This window comes from Elephas maximus, chromosome 6 (assembly GCF_024166365.1).
Source record: "Elephas maximus indicus isolate mEleMax1 chromosome 6, mEleMax1 primary haplotype, whole genome shotgun sequence".
Lineage (NCBI taxonomy): Eukaryota > Metazoa > Chordata > Mammalia > Proboscidea > Elephantidae > Elephas > Elephas maximus.
In genome coordinates this window covers 85,736,079-85,753,989 of record NC_064824.1, presented here as the reverse complement: position 1 = coordinate 85,753,989, position 17,911 = coordinate 85,736,079, and the positions used below count along the sequence as shown (strand labels likewise).

The following is a 17,911-nucleotide window of genomic DNA, read 5'->3' as shown; positions in this document are numbered from 1 at the left end:
AGGGAGTCCAGGGTCAAGAAGGGAGAGCGTTTATTTGTCGTGGTGTTGGCAACCAATGTCACAGAACAATATGTGTATTAATTGTTTAATGAAAAGCTAGTTTGCTCTTTAAACCATCTAAAGTACAATAAAAAGAAAGAAAATAGTCAATTAGAAAATAGAAAACACCAGAATTCATTTACATTAAGATACGATTCTTAAAAAAAAAAAGTAAAACTCAAAGTGCAAAGGAAGCAGTGGTGCTAAATAGTCTTTTCTGATTATGTTCTCCAACTGCTCTGTCTGCACCCAGCGACGGATAACCCTGTAAGAAGTGATGAAAACCAAGTGAAATTGACCACTACAGATTAGTCAGTAAACACAATTAAGCCCGTGCGTATCTACCTTGGCGGGGGGGAGGGAAAGTTTATGATATTATTTAAAAGGAATCTAACATGGCTACTGACTAGAAATACAATATGTTTTAATGTCGCCAAAATGTTGTAAGAAAATAGGTTATACATTTCACTAGTAATTTTAATGAAGCTTAAAGTAAAGTGGAATTTATCATACGGCTACCTATACCTTAATGGTGTATGTTACAGCTGTGATTTCCTACAGACGAAGGTGGAAAATTTTCTAAATTGTTTGATGAAATATCTGAGTATTTACTGATAAGAATTCACTTTCCTTCCTGACTCTAACAGCCTTAGTGAGCTGACGCTTTGAATTTGGACTTTTAGCCTACTTTACTGTGAGGAAATAGGTTTTTCTTTGTTAAAGCCATCCACTTGTTGTATTTCTCCTGTGGCAGCACTAGATGACTAAGACAGAACCTGGTACCAGGAGTCACTGGTTGTGGTTCTAACAGATACCTGAGATGTGGAAGCAGTTTCAAAACTGTGAATTGATAATTGCGACAGCAGCAGAGGACCAGCACAGCAGAGAACCTGAAGTGGCAGAGAAGCAGCAACAACAGAGAACCAGCAGCAGCAGAACCAGGAGACCACCACTAAACGGTGCTGGAGCTGACCCATAGAGTGACAGAGCTGAGTGCCTGTGCTCAGGAGGCTTCCTGGCAGAGTAGGGTGCCTCCAGGCACTTATCGGTAGAGCTACTGAGCTTTGGAACACTTGCCCCAGCAGGGCAGATGTAGGTATAAGGCCTGAGGAGCCAAGAGGCCAAGAAACCAGGACACAGAAACTGAAGAGACAAGGAACACAAGAAGCTGAGCTGTCTCCGTCTCAAAAGGTATGGCCATGACCTCGGGGGTTTCAAAGGGTGGAGCCATGGCCTCTGGTGTTTCTGATGTGGAGTCACCACTCAGATGGACTAGGAGAATGGTGTGCCTAAAGCCGAGGGAGCAGAGTTGCTGCCACAGTGGGCCTGGAAGGCGAAGCTGAAGCCCAGGGCCAAGGGGCCTCCACTAAGAATCTGGAGACTGTGGCCAATACCTAGAAGCTAGAGGGCAGGGTTATTGTACAAATGGTCTCAGAGAACAGAGGACCGTTTCCAAAGCTTTGAGGGCTAATGTAATGTGTTCTGCCAACTTCCTTGAGGCCTGTTACGCCTTCTTTCCCTTCAGTTTCTCCCATTTGTAGTAGAAATGTCAAGTTTGTGCCTGTTCTGCCATTGTACCACCGGAAGCAGATAATTTGTATTCTAGATTTCACAGATGAGAGGAATTTTTTTATTTTGTACTTGGAGTTAAGATTTTTGCTATGATATGATGGAGTGAATATGTTTTGCTTGTTGCAAGGATGTGATTTTGTGGGGGGGGAGCCAAAGGGTGGAATGTCATGGATTGAATTATGTCCTCTAAAAATGTGTGTATCAACGTGGTTAGGCCATGATTCCCAGTATTGTGTGGTTGTCCTCCATTTTGTGATTGTAATTTTATGTTAAGAAGATTAGGGTAAGATTGTAACACCACCCTTACTCAGGTCACCTCCCTGATCCAGTGTACAGTTTCCCTGGGATGTGGCCTGTACCACCTTTTATCTCTCAAGAAAGAAAGGAAAGAAAAGGAAGCAGAGAGTTGGGGACCTCATAACACCAAGAAAGCAGCACCAGGAGCTGAGCACATCCTCTCGACCTGGGGTCCTTGTGCCTGAGAAGCTCTGCAACCATGGGAAGATTGAGGACAAGAACCTTCTTCCAGAGCTGCTAGAGAGAGAGAAAGCCTTCCCCTGGAGCTGACGTCTTGAGTTTGGACTTTGAGCCCATTTTACTTTAAGGAAATAAATTTCTCTTTGTTAGAGCCATCCACTTGTGGTATTTCTGTTATGGCAGCACTAGATGACTAAGACAGAGAAGTATCAGGACAAAGAGAAAAAGGAATCAGGAATTAAAAGCTGCATTGAAGAAATTATAGAAATTGCAAGAAAAATGAATAAGATGGTTCCAACTGAGATGAAATAGCTGTGAGAAAGATGTGGAAAGTAGATTTGCATATGAAAACAGGTCTTAACACACAATTGGCATGTTGATCAATATTTCCCTCTGTTTCTCAATTACTATTCTCTGAATTTCTATTTTGAAGTCTGAAACATGACCCATGTTCATAAATACTATTAAACATACACATTAAGTTTGTGTTTTGCCATAATTTTGAATATTACATACTTGTGCTTTAAATGTGCCCCACGGAACACGTGGAGAGAGATGTATGAGGATGCATTGGCAATATCATAAAAGTTTGCATTTGGAAATATGTGTAAAGATTTGATTAGTCCATGGATTTTTTGCACGTTGATTATTTATTAGATGTGTATGGGCTCTCTGTTTCAGAGATGATGTATACAATGAAGAAAGAACATGTGTTTTGGGCCTCTGTATGTCTGTTGCTTAGTCGTGCCCCTGCCCCTCTTAAGGCCGGTTCTGAGGAAGGAGCAGAACTTACCAACATTACAGGTAAGTGTTAGAAGCACTAGTCTTTTTAAACTATCTAAATATCATAGTTTAAAATCCAAAATTTAATTTCTACTTTTCCATTGTGTATGAAAATTAATTTTCATAGAAATGACATTTTTCTTGGGAAACTTCTTATATGTAACACATTAAAAAAAAAAAGCTTAATCCATAAAAAATTACCTTAGCAATTTAGCAAGACCTTTTTTCCTTATTTTTTTTTTTCCTTAACTCAGGATATAATATGAAACACTGGAGTAGCTCTGGGAATATCATGCTGCAAGCAGCTAAATGTTGTAGAAATTTCTTAATCCTCCTTTAAATTAACAACTCTGTATGAGTTTCTATGAACTCCGCCTGGCAAAAAAAAAGCGTGGGAAGGAAAAGGAAACTACAGACATCTGAGTTTTCCACATTCTCTTCTTCTCATTCTTATTTCCAAAATAAAAACTTCCCACATTAGCCCACTGTGAGAATCTAGTCAAATAGAATACCAAGGGATCTCAGAAATAGCATTAGCTCTAATCCCATAAAGCTCTGTCTCTATAAATGAAAATTTTAAAAATAAAAAAAGATCATACAATGACAATTATTGTAGATTTATCTTTCTTAAAGATTATATCCTTTTACAAATTAGTTAATTATTGATAGAAATCAAAAGTCATTATTAATAGAGAAATCAACAAAGTGATAACTTCTATTTGTATAGCAGTTTACAAAACATTTCCAAAACTACATTCTTATTTGATATCTTTAACAGTTCTTAAATTGTATTCAGGGTACTTCCCTTTGAAAGAATATTGAGTAAGTACATCTTATGTGCCTGAGACTGTGGTTGATGTTAAGGATACAGTGATGACTAAGACCAGGCTTTGAGGATCTTGAAGTTTCCTTGGGAAGACTGAAGTGTAGACAGGTTATTTCAGTATAATGTGGTAAGTGAAGTGATGAGGCATGCCTAGGATGCTGCTGATGGAGCGAAGGGGAGGGGGACTCACTCAGGTTTGGCCATCTGAGACCTTGGCATGGGAAGTGCTGTGATGAAAAGCTTCCTGGAGATAAACCCTTATTGAATAAAGTAAACACCATCATGTGCCCTTTGAAAATAGGCATTTGGACATTAGGAGATAAGCTCCAGTTGTTCATTTAATTTCTTTTCTCAAAAGGGAGTGGGCTGAAGTTAAAATCTTATGTTGGGTCGGGAGAGAATGGTTGTAGAAGATAAATGAAGGGAAAAAGAGACAACACCATCTTGGGAAGTGGGAGGAGAATAGGCCTACATGTTCCCAATATAGTCTGCATTCAATCTCCCTCAAGTGGACTGAGGAAATGCATGCCAATTAATTAGGAGGGTCCTGATACCATTGTTACCACCACCAACCCACGGCCACGGACTTGATTCTGACTCACAGCGACCCCATTCGGTTTGCGAAGCTGTAAATCTCTGTGGAAACAAACTGCCATATCTTTCTCCCTTGAAGCCTCTAGTGGTTTTGAACTGCCAACATTTTGGTTAACAGTATGTTGCTTTAATCACTGTGCCACCAAGGCTCCTTGTTACTCCCCTAATCAGCCAATAAGCCAGAATTAACCCCATCAATAATTAAGCCAAATTTTAAAATCACTACGAGGTAACTTCCAAACCCAGCTGAATAAGGAAGAATTTTGATATTAAAGTTGGATTGAAGAACTCTTGGCTGACTATCTGCAGTCTTGCCTAGTTTTTTTTTTTTTTTTTTTTTAATGAAAATATTCACACCAATACACCCATTCAGAAATTTTTAATGTACAGTTGAATGACAATGGTTGCATACTTGACATTGTGTCACCATTTTCATTACATCTATCCATATTGTTTCACCACCGTTAACAATTAACTTACGCTGCCTGCCCTTTTAAAGTTCTCATCTGTGCTTTAGAGTTACTATCGTCAATTTGATCTCATACAGATAATTCTTCAAAAGTGCACAAAGCTTAAGGCAAACATTCTTTATTAATTGAACTAAATGGTTGTTTAAAGATGACTTCATGGGACAGTTTCGGTTCAAAGTTTAAACGTTGTTTGCAGGCTATAGATTTAGGAGTTCACCAGTCACGGTGAATCCAGTAAGCCTGGTTTTCATAAGAATTTGAAGCTCTGTTCCACTTTTTTTCTCCTTTTAAATTAAGATCCATCGCTTGGGTTCTTGGCCAAAATGTTCAGTAATAATAGCCATGCACCATTCATTTCTTCTGATCCCATGGAAGCTAGTATTGAGTATTTTATTAATTGCTATAAAATTAGAACCTACTCTCATCATTGAAACCATTTTTAGTTTTAATAAAGTGAATTTTAGAAACTATGTTACTGAGTAGGAAATTATGTAATTTAATCTATGTACTTAGAGCCAAATGCCAGTTTAGGAATCCCACTCACACAAATCTGTGACAATATCATACAGTTGTTAATGTGAGAGAGATCCAGTGCGAAACCAAAAAAACAAAAAAAGCAAACCCAGTGCCATCGAGTCGATTCTGACTCATAGCGACCCTATAGGACAGGGTAGAACTGCCCCATAGAGTTTCCAAGGAGCGCCTGGTGGATTCGAACCATCGACCCTTGGTTAGCAGCCGTTGCACTTAACCACTACGCCACGAGGGTTTCCGAGTGTAAAACTACACACAAAAAAACCAAACCCAGTGCCGTCCAGTCGACTCTGACTCATAAGGACTCTGTAACCAAAAACTAAAAAAAAAAAAGAAAAAACGTGAGGTAAATTCCAAACAGTGTGACCTGGGACCATTTTCTTAATCTCTGCAATCCTGTTTTCCAATTGTAAAATGAATATAGTAATAATTTCTAACACAGAAGATTATTGTGATGATTAAATTATATAATGACAAAGTATCTGGAGCATAATAATTACTCACTAGACAGTGTTAACTGTTATTTTTATTGTAATTATTACTACCGCGCTTTGTGATCTTTTGTTTTCATGGTGCACTGCTACCACCTGGTGGCAAATCTCTTAAATAGCAAGTTCAACTTCCCCCGAGTACCCTTAACACTGAAAATATAAAAGCTTTAGCATTAAGAGCAAAAAAGTAGAGGTATTATCAGTGATCTAGAAGCTGACAAATTATTTATTATAAGAAATAGTCTTTTCTGAATGTATATGGCAATTCAGGTATGAAATTCAGGCAAAGTGTTAGGTAATGTTCCCTGTGTTTTACTGGTATAGATCTTCAGTAAGGACCCCAGCTGGTGTCTCAAAAATTCTAAGGTGACATTAACTTGGGAATGAGTACCATCAATTTAAGAGGTGCTATAGTTTTTTTTTTTTTATAGGAATTCTTAGATAATGTATGTAAGTATAAGATTCAAAATATCAGAACATGTTCATTACTAGGTGTTGTCTCAAAATTCATTAGGTGAATGCTGAGATATACTCTCAGATATTTATAGAATTAATAGGTCAATATTTTATTGGTCCAGGAAAACATGTTTATAGAGTAAAACCTCATAGGGCTAATTTAATTATTTTTTATTTTGGAACTGCTCTAAATTGGACTCAGGGCTTAGGGTCTTTTTTGTACAGCTTTCTATCTTATAACAATTTTTTAACAACTCAAAATGTCACCATGATATTTTTAAAATCTTAAGTAAAGAAAGAATTTAAATATTACAATCATTCATAGCAACGTTTTCTGTTGTTAGCTGTGGTTGAGTCGGCCTAGACTTATAACAACCATACTACTCAGGGAAAAAAAACAGTTTTTTAATCCAAACTGACAATTATAACATCAGTGATGAAGGCACAAAACATGTTTTTCATTAGTCATTTTTTGTTATATGGAGATATTTATCTATTAAAATTATTTTCAGCAACCCCTTCACATGCTATTTATTTTATTAATTTCTATAAAAAATGTTTTTGTACATACTTCAATAAAAATAGAGGATTTCAGAGAGGTTGAAATACATTTAAGGAAGATAATAATTAAGAATTTTACTTTGAAGTATTCATATTTTTTGGTGCCAGAAACTCTTGACATACCTTGAGGTATCATCTAAAGCCAAAAATCGTATTTCAGATATGCATTTTAGTGCATAAAAATTAGGCAGATAATTTGAAAGAAAAAATACATTTACACATACAACTATTTATCAATAATTATCCATTCATATTAATAAATCCATTTACATATATAGTATGGAGGCTAATTGGCCATCATGGGAGAAAGACATGGCAGTTTGTTTCTGTAAAGATTTACAGCCTTGGAAACGTTATGGGGAAGTTCTCCTCTGTCCTACCGGGTCACTATGAGTCAGAATCAACTGGATGGAAATGGGTTTTTTGTTTTAGAATTGGCCTTAGGGATACTAAGTCATTAGTGTAAAAATTATTTTTTAAATGTTATATTAATAAAATCTTATATTATATTTTGTCAGTTGAACACCGTCTCTGAGAAAGTTGAAAACATAAACATGTACACGTATGTACACCTGCACAAAATTCAAATTCAGTTAATGGTTTGATCAGTGTTGTAACTTGCTAACTATCTAAAAAACCTAGTTCATGACAACTGTGTTTGGTGCTGAGTGTTTCCCTGTCTTTAGTAGATATAGGTCTATGTGTCATAATAAATCTTTGTCATATATTATACCTTATAAAATTATTGGTCTGAAAAATTTACTCTTCTGTCCTTTCCATACATAGGCTTAATTTATTTCAGTTTAAGAAAATAATCCATTAATTGAAAAGACCAAATCAGTGAGATAGTATTTTATAGATTAAACCTGGATTTTTTTTTAATTAAAAGTTATGTTAGTGGTTTCAAGTTTACATTTTCTTAAATTATTATTGTCAAATAAAGCAACCAAAATAAACCTATTGCCATGGAGTAAATTCCGACTCCTAGTGAGCCTACAGGACAGAGTAAAACTGCCCCATAGGGTTTGCAGGGAGCAGCTGGTGGGTTTGAACTGCAGACCTTTTGGTTTGCAGTCAAGTGCTTTAACCACTGCCTCGCCAGGGCACCTTCAAATGAAGCAAACAGCATAATAATGTGAATTCATTTTAGAAAGCTATGTTTTAACCCTTCTAATATTGCAAGGAATAATACCTAACATTTTATGACTCAAAAAAATTAACGATGGCATTTCAATTACTTCATTATAATAAGCTTTAGCATTACTGAAATATTGGTAATACTTGATATTAGGTCAATATAGGTTATTAGAATAAAATATTAGAAGCAGAAGAGACTTGATAAAAGCATCTAATCCAACTTTTCTGCAATATATGTTTTCAAGTTTTGAAATTAGAGGAAACTTAATCTGTTCCTTCTAGATACATTTGCATCTACAGACGTATTCTTTGTTTCATCTTTAAAATGTATTTTATAAAAAAAATTAGTGACATACATTCATGTTTCCTGTTCACAGTAAATTATATTTATAGTGCATTAAATCACTTTTTTGATGATAATTTTATCTTTAATACTACTCCAATTGGCTTTGGGGCCCTGGTGGCACAGTGGTTAAGAGCTCAGCTGCTAACCAAAGGGTGTGCAGTTCGAATCCACCAGCTGCTCCTTGGATACCCTATGGGGCAGTTCTACTCTGTCCTGTAGGGTCGCTATGAATCAGAATCGACTCAATGTCTCCAGTAGGTTTTATGAGTCCAAGGCAACAGATTCCCCCCACCCCAAGGGTTTAATTTGAACACTGCTGCCCTCTAGAGGGAAAATTTGTTTAAGTCTTAGTATATCGGTTGCACCAACCACAAGCTTTCACTGTTTTTTATCCTGCTGGTGGATTCTGTAAACAAATTCAGCTTATGTAAAGTTATAAAAATAGGCCTCTATTAATAATATTGAACTTGATAAAAATGTGCAAGTCCTTTCCAAGGACAGAAACTTTTCCTTATTAATTTCTATAGAAAATAGAAATTTTTCTATTAAAATAAGTGACTGAATATTTATGGAGAAAAATTTTTATAACCCAAGGTCAAAAAAATGTCTTAATTGTATTTTAAGGGGTGCTGATGGCACTAGTTTTTTGATGGCACAACAGTTAAGCATGTGACTACCATCAGGTTAGTAGTTCAGACTCACCCAGTGGCTCCACAGGAAAAAGACCTACCAATCTGCTTCCATAAAGATTACAGTCTAGAAAACCCTATGAGGCAGGTCTAATGGGTCATACAGGGTTACTATGAGTTGAAAAGCAACTCAACGGCACCTCACAACAACAGCAACAACCATTCTATTTTTTTTTTTTTATAACTTCTATTAAGCTTCAAGTGAACGTTTACAAATCCAATCAGTCTGTCACATATAAGTTTACATACATCTCACTCCCTACTCCCACTTGCTCTCCCCCTCTTGAGTCAGCCCTTTCAGTCTCTCCTTTCTTGACAATTTTGCCGGCTTCCCTCTCTCTCTATCCTCCCATCCCCCCTCCAGACAAGAGTTGCCAACACACTCTCAAGTGTCCACCTGATATAATTAGCTCACTCTTCATCAGCGTCTCTCTCCCACCCGCTGACCAGTCCCTTTCATGTCTGATGAGTTGTCTTCGGGGATGGTTCCTGTCCTGTGCCAACAGAAGGTCTGGGGAGCATGGCCGCCGGGATTCCTCTAGTCTCAGTCAGACCATTAAGTTTGGTCTTTTTATGAGAATTTGGGGTCTGTATCGCACTGATCTCCTGCTCCCTCAGGGGTCCTCTGCTGTGCTCCCTGTCAGGGCAGTCATCGATTGTGGCCGGGCACCAACTAGTTCTTCTGGTCTCAGGATGATGTAGGTCTCTGGATCATGTGGCCCTTTTTGTCTCTTGGGCTCTTAGTTGTCGTGTGACCTTGGTGTTCTTCATTTTCCTTTGCTCCAGGTGGGTTGAGACCAATTGATGCATCTTAGATGGCCGCTTGTTAGCATTTAAGACCCCAGACGCCACATTTCAAAGTGGGATACAGAATGATTTCATAATAGAATTATTTTGCCAATTGACTTAGAAGTCCCCTCAAACCATGTTCCCCAGACCCCCGCCCTTGCTCTGCTGACCTTTGAAGCATTCATTTATCCCGGAAACTTCTTTGCTTTTGGTCCAGTCCAATTGAGCTGACCTTCCATGTATTGAGTGTTGTCTTTCCCTTCACCTAAAGCAGTTCTTATCTACTGATTAATCAATAAAAAACCCTCTCCCACCCTCCCTCCCTCCCCCCCTCGTAACCGCAAAAGTATGTGTTCTTCTCAGGTTTACTATTTCTCAAGACTTTGTAATAGTGGTCTTATACAATATTTGTCCTTTTGCCTCTGACTAATTTCGCTCAGCATAATGCCTTCCAGGTTCCTCCATGTTATGAAATGTTTCAGAGATTCGTCACTGTTCTTTATCGATGCGTAGTATTCCATTGTGTGAATATACCACAATTTATTTACCCATTCATCCGTTGATGGACACCTTGGTTGCTTCCAACTTTTTGCTATTGTAAACAGAGCTGCAATAAACATGGGTGTGCATATATCTGTTTGTATGAAGGCTCTTGTATCTCTAGGGTATATTCCGAGGAGTGGGATTTCTGGGTTGTATGGTAATTCTATTTCTAACTGTTTAAGATAACGCCAGATAGATTTCCAAAGTGGTTGTACCATTTTACATTCCCACCAGCAGTGTATGAGAGTTCCAATCTCTCCGCAGCCTCTCCAACATTTATTATTTTGTGTTTTTTGGATTAATGCCAGCCTTGCTGGTGTGAGATGGAATCTCATCGTAGTTTTAATTTGCATTTCTCTAATGGCTAATGATCGAGAGCATTTTCTCATGTATCTGTTGGCTGCCTGAATATCTTCTTTAGTGAAATGTGTGTTCATATCCTTTGCCCACTTCTTGATTGGGTTGTTTGTCTTTTTGTGGTTGAGTTTTGACAGAATCATGTAGATTTTAGAGATGAGGCGCTGGTCGGAGATGTCATAGCTGAAAATTCTTTCCCAGTCTGTAGGTGGTCTTTTTACTCTTTTGGAGAAGTCTTTAGATGAGCATAGGTGTTTGATTTTTAGGAGCTCCCAGTTATCGGGTTTCTCTTCATCATTTTTGGTAATGTTTTGTATTCTGTTTATACCTTGTATTAGGGCTCCTAGGGTTGTCCCAATTTTTTCTTCCATGATCTTTATCATTTTAGTCTTTATGTTTAGGTCTTTGATCCACTTGGAGTTAGTTTTTGTGCATGGCGTGAGGTATGGGTCCTGTTTCATTTTTTTGCAAATGGATATCCAGTTATGCCAGCACCATTTGTTAAAAAGGCTATCTTTTCCCCAGTTGACTGACACTGGTCCTTTGTCAAATATCAACTGCTCATACGTGGATGGATCTATGTCTGGGTTCTCAATTCTGATCCATTGGTCTATGCGCCTGTTGTTGTACCAGTACCAGGCTGTTTTGACTACTGTGGCTGTATAATAGGTTCTGAAGTCAGGTAAAGTGAGACCTCCCACTTTCTTCTTCTTTTTCAGTAGTGCTTTGCTTATCCGGGGCTTCTTTCCCTTCCATATGAAATTGGTGATTTGTTTCTCTATCCCCTTAAAATATGACATTGGAATTTGGATCGGAAGTGCGTTAAATGTATAGATGGCTTTTGGTAGAATAGACATTTTTACTATATTAAGTCTTCCTATCCATGAGCAGGGTATGTTTTTCCACTTAAGTATGTCCTTCTGAATTTCTTGTAGTAGAGCTTTGTAGTTTTCTTTGTATAGGTCTTTTACATCCTTGGTAAGATTTATTCCTAAGTATTTTATCTTCTTGGGGGCTACTGTGAATGGTATTGATTTGGTTATTTCCTCTTGGGTGTTCTTTTTGTTGATGTAGAGGAATCCAAGTGATTTTTGTATGTTTATTTCATAACCTGAGACTCTGCCAAACTCTTCTATTAGTTTCAGTAGTTTTCTGCAGGATTCCTTAGGGTTTTCTGTGTATATAATCATGTCATCTGCAAATGGTGATAACTTTACTTCTTCCTTCCCAATCCGGATACCTTTTATTTCTTTGTCTAGCCTAATTGCCCTGGCTAGGACTTCCAGCACAATGTTGAATAAGAGCGGTGATAAAGGGCATCCTTGTCTGGTTCCCGTTCTCAAGGGAAATGCTTTCAGGTTCTCTCCATTTAGAGTGATATTGGCTGTTGGCTTTGCATAGATGCCCTTTATTATGTTGAGGAATTTTCCTTCCATTCCTATTTTGGTAAGAGTTTTTATCATAAATGGGTGTTGGACTTTGTCAAATGCCTTTTCTGCATCAATGGATAAGATCATGTGGTTTTTGTCTTTTGTTTTATTTATGTGATGGATTACATTAATGGTTTTTCTGATATTAAACCAGCCTTGCATACCTGGTATAAATCCCACTTGATCAGGGTGAATTATTTTTTTGATGTGTTGTTGGATTCTATTGGCTAGAATTTTGTTGAGGATTTTTGCATCAATGTTCATGAGGGATATAGGTCTAAAATTTTCTTTTTTTGTAATGTCTTTACCTGGTTTTGGTATCAGGGAGATGGTGGCTTCATAGAATGAGTTGGGTAGTATTCCGTCATTTTCTATGCTTTGGAATACCTTCAGAAGTAGTGGTGTTAACTCTTCTCTGAAAGTTTGGTAGAACTCTGCAGTGAAGCCGTCCGGACCAGGGCTTTTTTTTGTTGGGAGTTTTTTGATTACCGTTTCAATCTCTTTTTTTGTTATGGGTCTATTTAGTTGTTCTACTTCTGAATGTGTTAGTTTAGGTAGGTAGTGTTTTTCCAGGAATTCATCCATTTCTCCTAGGGTTTCAAATTTGTTAGAGTACAATTTTTCATAATAATCTGAAATGATTCTTTTAATTTCATTTGGTTCTGTTGTGATGTGGTCCTTCTCCTTTCTTATTCGGGTTATTTGTTTCCTTTCCTGTATTTCTTTAGTCAGTCTAGCCAATGGTTTATCAATTTTGTTAATTTTTTCAAAGAACCAGCTTTTGGCTTTGTTCATTCTTTCAATTGTTTTTCTGTTCTCTAATTCATTTAGTTCAGCTCTAATTTTTATTATTTGTTTTCTTCTGGAGCCTGATGGATTCTTTTGTTGCTCAGTTTCTATTTGTTCAAGTTGTAGGGACAGTTCTCTGATTTTGGCTCTTTCTTCTTTTTGTATGTGTGCATTTATCGATATAAATTGGCCTCTGAGCACTGCTTTTGCTGTGTCCCAGAGGTTTTGATAGGAAGTATTTTCATTCTCGTTGCTTTCTATGAATTTCCTTATTCTCTCCTTGATGTCTTCTATAACCCAGTCTTTTTTCAGGAGGATATTGTTCATTTTCCATGTATTTGATATCTTTTCCCTAGTTTTTCTGTTATTGATCTCTAGTTTTATTGCCTTGTGGTCTGAGAAGATGCTTTGTAATATTTCGATGTTTTGGACTCTGCAAAGGTTTGTTTTATGACCTAATATGTGGTCTATTCTAGAGAATGTTCCATGTGCGCTAGAAAAAAAAGTATATTTTGCAGCAGTTGGGTGGAGAGTTCTGTATAAGTCAATGAGGTCAAGTTGGTTGATTGTTGTAATTAGATCTTCCGTGTCTCTATTGAGCTTCTTACTGGATGTCCTGTCCTTCTCCGAAAGTGGTGTGTTGAAGTCTCCTACTATAAATGTGGAGGTGTCTATCTCACTTTTCAATTCTGTTAAAATTTGATTTATGTATCTTGCAGCCCTGTCATTGGGTGCATAAATATTTAATATGGTTATGTCTTCCTGATCAATTGTCCCTTTTATCATTATGTAGTGTCCTTCTTTATCCTTTGTGGTGGATTTAAGTCTAAAGTCTATTTTGTTAGAAATTAATATTGCTACTCCTCTTCTTTTTTGCTTATTGTTTGCTTGATATACTTTTTTCCATCCTTTGAGTTTTAGTTTGTTTGTTTGTGTCTCTAAGTCTAAGGTGTGTCTCTTGTAGGCAGCATATAGATGGATCGTGTTTCTTTATCCAGTCTGTGACTCTCTGTCTCTTTATTGGTGCATTTAGTCCATTTACATTCAGCGTAATTATAGATAAATAAGTTTTTAGTGCTGTCATTTTGATGCCTTTTTATGTGTGTGGTTGACAATTTCATTTTTCCACATACTTTTTTGTGCTGAGGCGTTTATCTTAGTAAATTGTGAGATCCTCATTTTCATAGTGTTTGACTTTATGTTAGTTGAGTCGTTACGTTTTTCTTGGCTTTTATCTTGAGTTATAGAGTTGTTATACCTTTTTGTGGTTACCTTATTATTTACCCCTATTTTTCTAAGTAAAAACCTAACTTGTATTGTTCTATATCGCCTTGTATCACTCTCCATATGGCAGTTCAATGCCTCCTGTATTTAGTCCCTCTTTTTGATTATTGTGATCTTTTACCTATTGACTTCCATGATTCCCTGTTATGTGTATATTTTTTTTTTTAATTAATCTTACTTTGTTTGTTTTTGTGATTTCCCTATTTGAGTTGATATCGGGACGTTCTGTTTTGTGACCTTGTGTTGTGCTGATACCTGATATTATTGGTTCTCTGACCAAACAATATCCTTTAGTATTTCTTGTAGCTTTGGTTTGGTTTTTGTAAATTCTCTAAACTTATGTTTGTCTGTAAATATCTTAATTTCGCCTTCATATTTCAGAGAGAGTTTTGCTGGATATATGATCCTTAGCTGGCAGTTTTTCTCCTTCAGTGTTCTGTATATGTCATCCCATTCCCTTCTTGCCTGCATGGTTTCTGCTGAGTAGTCTGAACTTATTCTTATTGATTCTCCCTTGAAGGAAACCTTTCTTTTCTCCCTGGCTGCTTTTAAAATTTTCTCTTTATCTTTGGTTTTGGTGAGTTTGATGACAATGTCTTGGTGTTTTTCTTTTTGGATCAATCTTAAACGGATTCGATGAGCATCTTGGATAGATATCCTTTCGTCTTTCATGATGTCAGGGAAGTTTTCTGCCAGGAGTTCTTCAACTATTTTCTCTGTGTTTTCTGTCCCCCCTCCCTGTTCTGGGACTCCAATCACCCGCAGGTTATCCTTCTTGATAGAGTCCCACATAATTCTTAGGGTTTCTTCATTTTTTTTAATTCTTTTCTCTGATTTTTTTTCAGCTATGTTGGTGTTGATTCCTTGGTCCTCCAGATGTCCCAGTCTGCATTCTAATTGCTCGAGTCTGCTCCTCTGACTTCCTATTGCGTTGTCTAATTCTGTAATTTTATTGTTAATCTTTTGGATTTCTACATGTTGTCTCTCTATGGATTCTTGCAACTTATTAATTTTTCCACTATGTTCTTGAATAATTTTTTTGAGTTCTTCAACAGTTTTATCAGTGTGTTCCTTGGCTTTTTCTGCAGTTATCCTAATTTCATTTGTGATATCTTTAAGCATTCTGTAAATTAGTTTTTTATATTCTGTATCTGATAATTCCAGGATTGTATCTTCATTTGGGAAAGATTTTGATTCTTTTGTTTGGGGGGTTGGAGAAGCTGTCATGGTCTGCTTCTTTAAGTGGTTTGATATGGATTGTTGTCTCCAAGCCATCACTGGGAAACTAGTTTTTCCAGAAAATCCGCTAAAAAAAAAAAATGCAGTCAGATCCCTATCAGAGTTCTCCCTCTGGCTCAGGCTATTCGGATGTTAATGAAGCCGCCTGGGGAGGGTGGGGGAGGGAACAGAGAGATAGGAGAGTAGCACCTCAGAATATAGCCAGAGTTGCTTGTCTTGCTTGGAATGACTATTATATCTGAGATTCCCGCGGGCGCGTCGCCTATGTGTGCTGGCTGTGTGGAGATTGCCCCGGGGGGTCTGGCCCGCTGGAGTCACGGTCAGATCCTCCACTTCCAGCCCCACGTCCAGCGTCAAGGCTCCCCTACTGGGACGGTGCACTCTCGACTCCAAAATCAGTCGCTGCCTCCCGGGGACTTCTCGTCCCTCCAGCCGCGTGGCCGTGCCGCCTCCGCGAACCAGTTGGGCCTCCTCCCGGGGTTAGTTCAGATGGGTGGAGCAGGTCCCCGTGCTTGTGCCGTGACCGAGTGTCCCGGCTGGGACGCTGTTCTCCCCGCTTCAATACCAGTCGCTGCCTCCCGGGGACTTCTCCTACCGGCTGCGTCCCACGCTGCCTGCGCGACCCGGCTGGGCCCCTTCCCGGGGTTAGTTCAGGGGGGTGGAGCAGCTCTCCGTGTTTATGCTGTACCTGCTTCCAGTCCAAATCCCGGCGGGACGGTTCTCTGGCTGGGACGCTGCTCTTCCTGCTCCAAGACCAGTCACTGCCTCCCGGTGACTTCTCCTACCGGCTGCATCCCACGCCGCCTGCGGAACCAGCTGGTCCCCCTCCCGTGGTTAGTTCAGGGGGGTGGAGCAGCTCTCTGTGCTTGTGCCGTACCTGACTGGTACGCTGGCTCCAGGCTCTGGAAACAATCGCTGCTTCCCCGTATTAGTTCGTTCTCCGTCTCTAAATCTGTGTTTGTTGTTCAGGGTTCGTAGATTGTTATGTATGTGATCGATTCACTTGTTTTTCTGTGTCTTTGTTGTAAGAGGGATCCGAGGTAGCGTCTGCCTAGTCTGCCATCTTGGCTCCACCTCAACAACCATTCTATTTTAAAAGATCCAGAGAGCATAGGTTAAGTTCTTCAAGACTTTTAAAAATTGATTGATATGGTAAATGAAGAAATGTTCCAAGCAGTAATTTTCAAAATATCCAACACTTCAAGTGTTCATAATTAGGGATTGGTTTAATATAGGATGATCTACACTTACCTATATACATATAAATAAAAGCAATGTGTAGAACAACATGGATAGCTTTCTCCCATAGACGTGAGTGGAAGAGTAACCACTTAGTAACTTAGTACCAGGTTGGCAGAGTGTGAGGCAGAGCATTACGTACCTGCAGGTATGAGATAACTCATGAGGCATGTGAAAGAAATGCACTCCTGCTGACCATGTGACAAGAGAGAAGAAGGCATTTGAAATCTTTGCCACTCAGGACTCTGGGAATCACTGAAATCCAGTTTTTAAAGCAGGCTCAGAAACTTTTCTGGTCTTGTTTCCCAGGAAATGCTTTATGCTCCCTGTAGCCTTCCTCACAAGACCCAGAGTGACCACCTGCACTGTCAGGGAGCTCACTCCCTGCTTGTTCTCCAGCAGGAAGAATGGAATTGGTTCAGGACAAGACTTACTTCCCAGTGGAACAGAATAGGAAGTTTAGAAATAGATCCAAATACATATAGAAAGTGAGTGGATGATAAAGGAGCCATCTCACATCAGTGCAACAAAGACAGACTTTTTAATAAAAGTATAAGGACAACTAAGGAGCATTTGAAAAGAGCCATACTTCATAATGTACTCAAGAATAACTTCAAATAAATAAAAGATTTGAACATAAAAAAATGAAACTGTCAAATTTATAGTATAAGAACACATGGATGAATTTCTCTCAGACCTTGGAATGAAAAAGAATTTGTTTGCAGCCATAACTTAAAGTCTGGAAGTAATAAAAGAAAAAAACAGATAAATTTGACTACATAAACTAAAACAAACACACAAACAAAAAAAACTGCCTAGTAAAAAACACCAAAGGTAAAATCAAAAGACAAATGACTTATTTCACTTAGCATAACGTTTTCAAGATTCATCTATGTTGTAGCCTATAAAAAAAAAAAATGAAAACCAAACCCATGGCCATCAAGTCGATTCTGACTCATAGTGACCCCATATGACAGAGTAGAGCTGCCCCACAGGGTTTCCAAGGAGCAACTGGTGGGTTTGAAATGCTGACTGTTTTGTCAGCAGCTGTAGCTTGCCATAGTTTTTAGCCACTGTGCTATGAGGTCCCCATCCTAGTCTATAAATAAATGGGGAATTATGGCTTTATGGGTGCAGAAAATTTTGGAAACAAATAGCGATGGTTGTACAATATTTTGAGTATGGTTAATGTCACTGGATTGTACACTTGAAAATGGCTGAAATTTCAAGTTTTATTTTGTGTATAGTTTATCACAATAAGAAAAA

At 38.2% G+C, this 17,911-nt stretch overlaps 1 protein-coding gene across 5 annotated transcripts in view; it reads left to right on the top strand.

Annotated features, from left to right (window-relative positions):
* Nucleotides 1-17,911, top strand: part of TFPI (tissue factor pathway inhibitor) — a 79,881-nt gene that overhangs the window by 24,689 nt on the left and 37,281 nt on the right. For 3 of the 5 annotated variants that reach the window (XM_049887628.1, XM_049887630.1, XM_049887631.1), the window contains exon 2: nucleotides 2,770-2,892. In XM_049887628.1, the coding sequence (XP_049743585.1) occupies nucleotides 2,772-2,892 (121 nt within the window). In that variant the 5' untranslated portion in view covers nucleotides 2,770-2,771. Of the gene's footprint in view, nucleotides 1-692; nucleotides 1,231-2,752; nucleotides 2,893-17,911 lie in introns of those variants that run through there. The other 2 variants (XM_049887629.1, XM_049887632.1) reach the window with 2 other exon arrangements.